Source organism: Mus pahari, chromosome 10 (genome assembly GCF_900095145.1).
Source record: "Mus pahari chromosome 10, PAHARI_EIJ_v1.1, whole genome shotgun sequence".
Taxonomy (NCBI): domain Eukaryota; kingdom Metazoa; phylum Chordata; class Mammalia; order Rodentia; family Muridae; genus Mus; species Mus pahari.
In genome coordinates this window covers 89,606,641-89,617,399 of record NC_034599.1, presented here as the reverse complement: position 1 = coordinate 89,617,399, position 10,759 = coordinate 89,606,641, and the positions used below count along the sequence as shown (strand labels likewise).

Sequence of the window (10,759 nt, the reverse complement as noted above, 5' to 3'; positions counted from 1 at the left end):
TTGGTTTTTAGAGACAGGGTTTCTCTGTATAGCCCTGGCTGTCCTGGAACTCACTTTGTAGACCAGGCTGGCCTCACACTCAGAAATCCGCCTGCCTCTGCCTCCCGAGTGCTGGGATTAAGGGGGCGTGTGCCACCACGCCCAGCTCTTTTCTTTTATTCTTAATTTAGTTTGTTCCTTAAGAATTTCACACATCGACATAATTCATACTATTTCCACCCCTCCCCATCTCCCACCTCCCCACGATCTCTGTCTATCCATTCCTCCCCTACAAATCTTTTTTTTTCCCCTCATGTTTGTGTCTATTCGTCCTGTTTTGTGACCCACTGAGTTTAACTAGGGCCACTGGTGTGGCCATGGCTTTGCCCTCTCTGTTGGAGTCTGGTGGGCTCAGTAGTTGGTGTCCAACAGGAGACACTAGCTTCCCTTCTCCCAGATAAATTCCGCTCTTTATTCAGGTCTCTGTCTTGGCATCTCTTATTTGGTTTGTCACTAGCTCAAGACTATGACAAGATAAACTAAAGCCACCAGAAGAGCTCGTTTGGCTATAAAAGAAGGTAAAATAGTCGAATGCCTCTACACTCCACAATGCAACGTTAATGATCTGTATACACAGCAAACACTTGACCAGATGCCCTGAGCTTTCACATTGTGCTATAGTCTCATAAATCTAAAACTAGCGCTTTCCTCTCCAAATTGCTATGACCAACAATTTTATTGCCAAAGAGCTGGGCATAAGCTTTGGAAGTCATGGAAAAAAATGAAAATAAGTAACAGCCTCGTCTTTTAGTTTCTAGTTTGACTGTTTTGTGGCGATAGGGCTCGAACCCAGGGAAATGTTCCATCACTGAGCTACCCTATCAGGCTGATTGACCTGCAGCTCCTAACTGGTCCTGTTAGAAACAAAGCTTACGTACCGGATATTCGTGATGGGAATCTGGATTTCTCTCTGCAGCATGTCATATAACTGTTTGTTCCTGGTCGAAGACAAGATAACTATTGAGAGCATATTCTGGTCATAACTCTGTATTTCAGTCTGATGTTTAAAAAAAAAGAACTATTTGTATTTACTTGACTTGATAAAAGACGCAAAAGAAACTATTAAAGAAACACTGGCCAAGCGGATAGCACCTAATCAGTTACAAAAGCCTGGGCCTTGTGTTTTCCATAGTGTAATTTCTATTTTACAATTAGGTCTAACTCATTGTCAGCCTATTTCAAATGGTTATTATCTATTTAATCGTACCCTTTACTAGGACATATTCAAACAAATATTAAAGTGCCAGAAGAGGACACCAGAGCCCCTAGAACTGGAGTTAGAGATGGTTGCTAGCTGCCATGTGGGTGCTGGGAACCAAACCTGGATCCTCTGCAAAGTAACCAGTGCTCCTAACCACTGAGCCAGCTGGAAACAGTCTCCACAGACACACATCGGAGATGGCTCAGGGTTTAAGAGCACTTGCTACGCTCCAAGAGACCTGGGTTCAATTCTCAGCACCCAAACAGAGGCTCAGAACAGTCTATAAATCTTCTTCCAGGGGCTCCAACACCCTTTTCTGTCTCCTGTAGGCACCAGGGATATATGTCATAGACACAGGCAAGACATGATGCACATAAAATAAAATTTAGATTTTTAAATAAAATAAAATTTAAAACATGTACATGCCTATTAAATTGAAGGACTATGTTTAATTAAAATTCAGAGGGTTAGCAAGGTTAATTATGCTTGCCACCAAGCCTGGAGACCTCAGCTGGATCTCTAGAAGCCTCATAACAGTGAAAGGGAAGAACTAAGCTCATAGTGTTGCCTTGTGGCCCCACGTGTGCACAGTGGTGCAGAAACAACCCTACCCAAGCACATATACAAATAATAAGTAATAAAATAAACATCTTAAAATAAAATTAACAGAAGCTTCTCCTTCATTTTATCAAATTAAGTCGTTCACACCTGTAATTTCAGTACTAGGGGGCTAAGGAAGAGATGCACTAGTATTTTGAAGCCAGCCTGGGTTACAAAGTTGAGTGTCAGGCCAGCCAGAGCACAATGATACCCTCTCTCAAATCCAAAACCAAACCAAACGAATCCTTCAAGAGCTAGAGAGGAGGCTTAGAAGTTAAGAACATATACATATTTTTAAAAGGACCCTTTCACTAACATCATCATCATCATCATCATCATCATCATCATCATCATGACGATAATCCCGCCCAGCAGAAAATTTCAGTTTGGCAGCAAAGCTATAAAGGAATTGACAAAGTCTGAAGGTGATAGAAGGAGTCCTGACAGGCTTTACCTGAAAGCTATTGACTCCAATATTGCTCGGACGAGATGGTATTTATTAGTGGAATGCTTCAAACCCATAAAAGAGGCACAGGCGCAGGGGTCATTTAATGGAGCCTAAAGTAGGAGATAAATAACATCATTTATGTTCTAAATTACATTGACAGGCTTGATAGCAGAATGCTTATTTGAAAATTTAAATCACAGTCCAAAGAGCTGGTTATTAAATAACTTTTTTTTTTTTTTTGAGACAAAGTTCTTGTATCTCAAGATGTCCTCAAACTTAAGATGACCCTCCTACCTCCCACATGCTGGGATTATAAAAGCATGTGACACCATGCCTGGCAAAAGATAACTTTTTTTTTTTTTTTTGAGTCAAGATCTCACCATGTAGCCTCAACTGGTCTAGAACTCATTATATAGACCAGGCTGTCCTCAAACTTACGGAAATTAACCTGCCTCCTGTCTTCCAAAGCTAGGACTAAAGATGTGTGCCAACAAACTCAGCCGTTGTCTTTAGATAGGGTTCTCATACCTGGTCTTGAATTCACTATGTAGGCAAAGCCAGCCTTAAACCCCTGACCCTGTTTCCACCTCAGGCTTCAGCCATCATGTTGAAGTTTTTAAAATGTTGTTTAATTTTTATGTACAGCACCATGTTCTTAGAGGTGTATGCCTCATGTGCCTGTGTACCTGTGAAAGCCAAAAGGGGGCACTAGATCCCCTGAAGCATTCCACATGGTCACAATACAGACCACTGAGAACTGGGAAGCGAACGTGGGACCTCTGGAAAAGCAGCAAGCGGGCTCCTCTTTTAAATTGTTTACTTTGTATTACTTTGGAGGTGTATGAGGTGATAAGAAGCTAGAGAGTTGTCAAAACAGTCACTATAAAATCCCTGAGCACATTTTTTTTTTCCTTTTTCAAAAAGCATCGGTAGTGAGCTAACCAAATCCTACTTTTGTAGCTGTTGCTGGATCAAGATTGTACAGTTTTAGCTGGTCGTGGTGGCACACGCCTTTAAACCCAGCACTCGGGAGGCAGAGGCAGGTGGATTTCTGAGTTCGAGGCCAGCCTGGTCTACAAAGTGAGTTCCAGGACAGCCAGGGCTACACAGAGAAACCCTGTCTCGAAAAAACCAAAACAACAACAAAAAAAGATTGTACAGTCTTGACAAGTTAACTCAGCCTCAGAAGACCCTCATGAACTCCCCCGCTCCTTATCATACAGCAAACAGGAGAACATTACATTGTTGCACATCAGTTTCCTTTAAATTGAAACATTCCATTCCCTCTAGGAGAGAGGGCGGTGGGCTCATGAAATGTCACCTGCCTGGACAGTAGAAATTTGCAAGTCTTTAAGCAGGAAACAGCCCCTAAGGGAGGAGACTGAGGCAGTTACTGAGATTTCTCTGACTTGCAGGCTGTGCAGAGCTCCAGACTTTCAGGAGTCACCTTTTCGGTGACAGGGCTGCTTTATGGGGCCACTTTTAATTTTCTTTTTTTTTCCTTTCTTTTTTTGAGTTATCTTTGCTCTTGTTAGACACCTGTACTACCATTAGTAACCCCAATAAAACATACTGGTTCACCAAGTATGTACTGTGTTGTTATTAAACTGTCTGCTTTTGGTTGGCTCCCTTCCTGTTGTGAATATGTATGTGTGTGTTGTATCTCCCCTGAAAATTCTGTCATACAACATGTATATTAATCAACAAGGCTATTTTAAAACCTTGATGTGAAAGTATGATATGCTATTGATCACACACACACACACACACACACACCTAGTTTCTATGTTATATTAGCAAACTCAACAATTTTAGATTTTATCTAAATATGGGACAAACTGGGGTAGTGGTGGTGGTGAATATTTTCTTTTTTAAAGACAGGGTGGGGCTAATGAGATGGCTCAGTGGGTAAGAGCACCCGACTGCTCTTCCGAAGGTCCGGAGTTCAAATCCCAGCAACCACATGGTGGCTCATAACCATCCATAATAACAAGATCTGATGCCCTCTTCTGGAGTGTCTGAAAGACAGCTACAGTGTACACACATATAATAAATAAATAAATAAATCTTTAAAAAAAAAAAAAAAGAATGCAGAGCAAAGGGAACCTTTATGTGTTGCTGATGAGATGGTACCTCAGTTCACCCACTATGGAAATCAGTGTGGAGCNCTTCCGAAGGTCCGGAGTTCAAATCCCAGCAACCACATGGTGGCTCATAACCATCCATAACAAGATCTGATGCCCTCTTCTGGACTGTCTGAAGACAGCTACAATGTACTTACATATAATTAATAAATAAATCTTAAAAAAAAAATAAAAAAAAAAAGACAGGGTCTCATACCGCACAAGCTGGCCTCCAGTTCTCTATGCAGTCAAGGATGACCTTGAGCTGTCAGCCCTGCAAGGATACACCACCACACCCTGGCCTTGGCGATACTGGAGATATATTCAGATCTTAACGCATCCTAGACAAGCACTCTATCAATAGAGCTACATTCTACTCCCTCAGCCATGAAAAAAATTATTTACAAGGTGGATATTTTTATTTTTAAGAAGAATTTTTTTAAAGATATGACTTTTTCTTTTTAAAGATTTATTTATTTATTTGTATATGAGTACACTATAGTTGACTTTAGACATACCAGGAAAGGGCATTAGAGGTGGTTGTGAGCCACCATGTGGTTGCTGGGAATTGAACTCAGGACCTCTAGAAGAGCAGTCAGTGCTCTTAACCACTGAGCCATCTCTCCAGCCCATGACTTTTACTCATATTGAGTGTATCTGTCTGTCTGTCTATCCATAGGTATCCACGGGAGCCTGTAGAGAGAATTTCTTGTGTCTGTACAGATGTGACACCTGTCAATAGCAATCTGATGGCGTATAGCACATGCAGGAAATAGGAGGTGGAACATCTGGGAGGCAGAAAGGATTCTGGAGTAGGCTAGGCAGGAGATGTACCCAGGAAGATGTGCGGAGACAGACGCATGGTACCTGAGCACAGGCAACCAGCCTTGTGGCAGAATGTAGATTAGAATAGGTGGGCTATTTTAAGTTATGAGCCAGTCAGAGAACAGTCTAGCTATATGACCAAGGCATTTGTAAATAAATATATTTTGACTCTGAGTCTTATTTTTGGGAGCATGGGACCGCGTTCCTCCAGACCTAACTTTTGCAGAAGCCAAAAGAGGACATTCTATCCCTTGGAGCTGGAGTCCTAGGTGACGGTGAACTGCCCACCATGGATGTTGGAAATCAAATCTGAGTCCTCTGGAAGAGCAGGAAAAACTTAGCCACAGCGCCTTCTCTCCACTCTCTATGTGAGGTTAAAGGGATAGCAGAAGCTTTCCCCCAAATTAATGTTGTTTTTAATTCTACACCTGAAAACTTTCCCTAAGTCTTTGTGCCAGCATTCTAAGTTAGAGCGGAGGTAAGCCCAACTCTATCAATTAAAGGATACTAACTTAAGTATTTCAAGGTCAGGCCATTAATCAGGCGTACTTGGGATCAGACAGAGTAAGCAGAACTCAATCATAGTAGTTAGGAAGAAGGGTTAATTTTTGGAAAAAAGCTAATGACGCCTACAGATACACTTCAGAATATAGAATTAACTATGTATGTGTGACATTACATCATCTTTTCTTTCTTTTTTCTTTCTCTCTCTTTTTTTTTGGGGGGGGGGGGGTTTGCTTGTTTTTGAGACAGGGACTATATCATCTTAAAATGCCTTGAATCTACAGAAATCTTCCTGCCTCTGCCTCCAAAGTGCTGGTGTTAGGATTAAGGGCATGGACAACCACGGCCAGTGACATCCTTTTTTCCAGTTCTTAACAGTATACTTTCCCTAAGTAAAGGATGCCCATTTGCTGGTACATACTGCTCAACAACTTGGAAGAGCCTGTTGAGGAGCCTGAAGAGGCTTATAATACAAGCCTAGGTCATATTAAAAGCTCTATGACAAACCTGCTAAATTGTAAGTCCTACTGTGATGGTGCTGCTAAGGTAAGAGTCACAGCCATGTAACTTGGGACACGGCTGGAGGAGAAACTGTTCGCTAATGCTATTAACTTTTTAAAAGAATACCTGTAATCCACTGAAAGACGGAACAAAGTAAACCCCTTCAGAATCCTCCAGGCTCAGGGCCATTTTTTCAGTCTCAGCAGCTTCTGTGAAGAGATCTGCAAAAACAAACACAGGAACAATGACAAAACCCTAAAACAAAAGCAGGGGCTGGGGGAGGGGCAACGGAGTCAGGGCACACAACTGGTACACGGAGGGTCCCCACAAATTAGGACCAGAAGGTAAAAGGGCTCTTCATTTAAAACAGGCATTCTGTCCTAACTGTGCATGGGCTTACAGCAGAGGTGTGGGCAAGGGAGACAGGCCACCCTGCAGATCCTCCTCAGTAAGCTCTGTACACAGCAGGCCTCATTCCTTAAAGGTACCTGGGTAAGTTGAAGAAGAGTCCATTTGTGCCATTTTGGGTTTTTTGTTTTGTTTTGTTTTTGTTCTTGCTGTTATTTTTGTTGTAATACATTATTCTCACTATATTACATCATATAGAGTGATAAATCCCGGTAATCTCAGCAGCTGGAAAGCTGAGGCAGGAGAACCACCACAGATTGGTTCAAGCCTAGCCTGGGCTATGCAGGAAGACGCTGTCTCAAAAGCAACCAATAGAACTTTACTCTCCTACGGCTGGCAGTATTATCTATGGTTTTATTTCAGCTAGCTTGGAGGTTTCCGTGGCAACCCGAGGCCCACTCCCCTGTTTACTAGGTCAAGGACTTTTCATTGGTCAGTTAGCTATAAAGCCCTGAATTTGATCCTTTGTGCATGAGGTGGCCTTTTGTTTTCTTTTGAAACAGGGTCTCATGTAGCCCAGGTTAACCTAAAACAGCATGTAGCCAAGGATGGTCTTAAATGATTACTCTTCCTGCCCCTATTCCCCTTGTCCTGGGATTCAGCCATGTGTCATTATACAGGACTTTAGGTTGTTTGTTTGTCTGTATTGAGCTACAGACAGTTTTATGTAGCCCAGGCTGGCCTAGAACTTTCTGGGCCACCAAGGATGTTGACTCCATGACCTTTCTGCTTCTACCTCTCCAGTGCTGGGATTACAGGCATGCACTATCATACTCAATTTATGCCATTCTGGGGATGGAATTCAGGGTTTTGTGCACTTTCGGTAAGCACTCTACCAACTGAGCTCCACTGAAGGTAGTCTGAAGTGACTTTTGAATGAGAAAATGGCAGAGTTCAGGTAAAAACACCTCAGCCCCCAGTCAAGCAAACAGTGCTGTCAGTTCATGACTCAACTGAAGTGGCTTTGTTTCACTACTAGGTTTGTCACCCTAAGAAGAGCTGCTGAAAGAGAGGCAAAAAAAAAAAAAAAAAAAAAAAAAAATCAATGTTGGAACTCAAGTTAATGATGATGATGATTTGGGGCTGAGTTTGCAGCTAGGTGGCATAGTATCCTGCTATAATACGCAAGGTCAATAACATAATACCTACCAATTTTATTCAACATGACAGGTATCAGATCCATTAGGTTTCATTCATTTGGTCAAAATGTCCAGATGGCAAATCAAAATGCCTCTGGTATTTCACAGTCACATGTTGAACTAAGTCCACTTGGGATGGAAGCAGGGGAGTCAGGGTCATTCTCAGTTGCAGAGCAAGTTCAAGGCCTGCCCAGGGTACAGGAAACCCTTTCTTAACCCTCTCAACTGCCCCAAATCTGCCTTTAAACAGAAGTCAGGGGGCAGTGAAATAATTTAGCAGGTAAAGGTATAAAAGTAACTTTTATTCTCTTGATACAGTTGTCCTCTCTGCCCCCTCTGCTAACCCAGGCCAGTCCTGGATGCTTGCAGCCTCCGTACAATCTTATCTACACCCAGAATGTTTTCAGCCTCTCAGACTTACTGCTGAATAAGCTCGCCCCTTCTTGTTCTTTCTGAACTCCGGCTGGATGGTCAACTGAGCTGTTCTGGCTCAAAACTCTTCTTATGCTGACTGATTCAATCTGGCTTCTCTCTGGGCCTGACTGCTTCTTTTGTTTGGTTTCATACTAACTTTGGTAATTTGTTCTAATCCTCTGGCTCCTTCTCATTCTCTGTCTTCCTTCAGGCATTCTCATTTCTTCTGTCTTCACCTGTATCTAGCTTATTTTCTCTTCAACCCGACTCTGTGACACTCTCCTGGTAAAACTATCTCCTCTTCTCTCTGCACTGCTCCCTTTCCTCTCCCTTCTTGTGACTTGGGCAGATCCTATCCTGCCAAATCTTTCTCTGACTCATCACTTTGTCTGCCACTCAATTAGAAGTCACTTTCAAACATGGGTGCTTTCTTCTACAAACTAACTTTACCTTCACTGTTTGGGATTAAAGGTGTATTCTAAGGGCTGAGTCATGCCCCAACTAGAAACAGGGTTTTCCAGTAAATAACAATCTCATGGTTCACCATGTGATCAAATATCCTGTAAAATAAAGGCACTTGCTACCAAGTCTAATGGCCTGAATTTGATCCCAAAGCCTACACAGTAGAAGAACTAACTCCCAACGTATCTCCTAACCTCCACCATACACTGTGGCATGTGATCATCCTTGCACACATACAATAAATAAATAAATGGAAGAAACACATATCTAGTAGCTGGGCATAGTGATGCATGCCCATAATCCTAGCACTTAGGGGGGAAAGACAAGGGACTCAGGAGTTCAAGGTCAGCTTCAACTATGGAGTAATTTTGTGGATAATCTGAGCTACCAATGACTTGTATCCAAAACAAAAATAAAAATCATGTCCAATTTTTATAATCAAGATAAGACATGCAAGATCAAAGCTAGACATCTAGCTGAGCACATTACTTCCAGCTTCCAGTTTAGTGCTTTTCATGGGATTCCTGAGTGCCCCAACAAGTGGGTTTCTGATTCCTGTGCCTTCTCTTGGACTATTCCTTCTGTTTGTCTTGTCCAATTTTAATATGGAACTTTTGTTTTTATACTTTATTATCTCTTAGAAAACCATTTTCTTTTCTTTCCTTTTTTTCCTTTTTATTTTATTTTATTTTAAGACAAGGTTTCTCTGTTGTCGTCCTAGCTGTCCTGGAACTCAATCTGTAGAGGATACTGGCTGGCCTCTGCTTCCCAAATGCTGGGATTAGAGGTGTGAGCCACCACCGCCCAGCTGAGTGTTTTCTAAGGAGAGAAGGGGGTAGATAGGACAGGAGGAGAGAAGGAAATGGAAAGCGAAAAGGGAGAGCTTTGGGGTCTCAAACATCACAAATGGCTGAGGGCTCTGGCTGCAGGCCTCCCTCAGTCCCTCCCTGTGATAGTGTCCTAGCACCTAGCACTTTCCCCTCCTACCCTCAATGCTTCATCCCCTGGAGTCATTGCCCTTCCCCAGCCATTCTGGCTGCACAGTCTCTAGGCCCCATGGTCTGTGACTCATCTTGCTCTGCCCCCTCTTCTCTTCTCTCCTCCTCCCCCTACCTTTCTCCTCCCAAGGCCAGGTTCAACCTGGACCCTTTTAGATGCCTCTGGCTGCACTCTCCCATTTATCTACAATAAACCTTCTCCACCCATATCTAGGAGCACTCATGTCCCCAGTGTTTTCATTCTAGGGGAAACTGTAATCAGGATAGAGTACAAGAGAAAAAATATTTTCAATATTTTCAAAATTTCAAAGGGAAAAACAGTAAGGAAAACAATGTCAGGTCAGGAAAAGGCTAGCTTCCTTCCTCCCTTTCTCCCTCCCTCCCTCCCTCCCTTCCTCCCTCCCTCCCTCCCTCCCTCCCTCATCCTTTGCCATGCAGACAGGACTGTGTTCAGCAGAGGGAGACTAATGCACACTGCGTAGCCAGGACACCAGGGCGCCAGGGCGTAGCCCTGCCAAACTATCAGGGAGATCCCTGAAAAAAAAATGGCATTGAAGATAAATTACCTTGTAATGACCTTTTTCAAAGGCTGCCCAAGTAAAGATGTGACCACAGATAAACCAGTCACTGAACAACCCTCTAGGCAGAACACTTCCAAGACTGGCCACCAGGTGGCACTACTGAGCGACAGATCCAAACAGCAGAGCAAAAGCTTGGAAAACAGAAAGGACAATGGAAACCGCCCAAGGGCAGTGGGGCTTTTGCCTTCTCAGGCCATCCTAATGAACTGCCTGCAAGAACAACCTTAGGGGCTGCAGGGATGGCTCAGTGGTTGAAAGCAGTCTTTGCTCTTGCAGATGACCTGGGTTCAGTTCCCAGATAACATGGCGCTTCCCACCCATTCGGGTTCTAAGGGATCTGACACCCTCTTCGGACCTCTGTGGGCACAGGCAAAGCATTCCTAAGCAGAAAAATGAATAAGCCACTAACATAAGAAAGAACAACTTCTGGGTATATGCCCAGAAGAGGTATAGCAGGATCCTCCGGTAGTACTATGTCTAATTTTCTGAGGAACCGCCAGACTGATTTCCAGAGTG

General features: G+C 43.0%; 1 protein-coding gene across 1 annotated transcript in view; it reads right to left on the bottom strand.

Moving 5' to 3' along the window:
* Positions 1-10,759, bottom strand: part of Gk5 (glycerol kinase 5) — a 63,731-nt gene that overhangs the window by 4,884 nt on the left and 48,088 nt on the right. The window contains exons 12-14 of the mRNA XM_021207428.2: positions 6,368-6,462; positions 2,295-2,398; positions 918-977 (exon numbers count right to left, since the gene is read on the bottom strand). Coding sequence (XP_021063087.1) covers positions 918-977; positions 2,295-2,398; positions 6,368-6,462 — 259 coding nt within the window. The remainder of the gene's footprint in view (positions 1-917; positions 978-2,294; positions 2,399-6,367; positions 6,463-10,759) is intronic.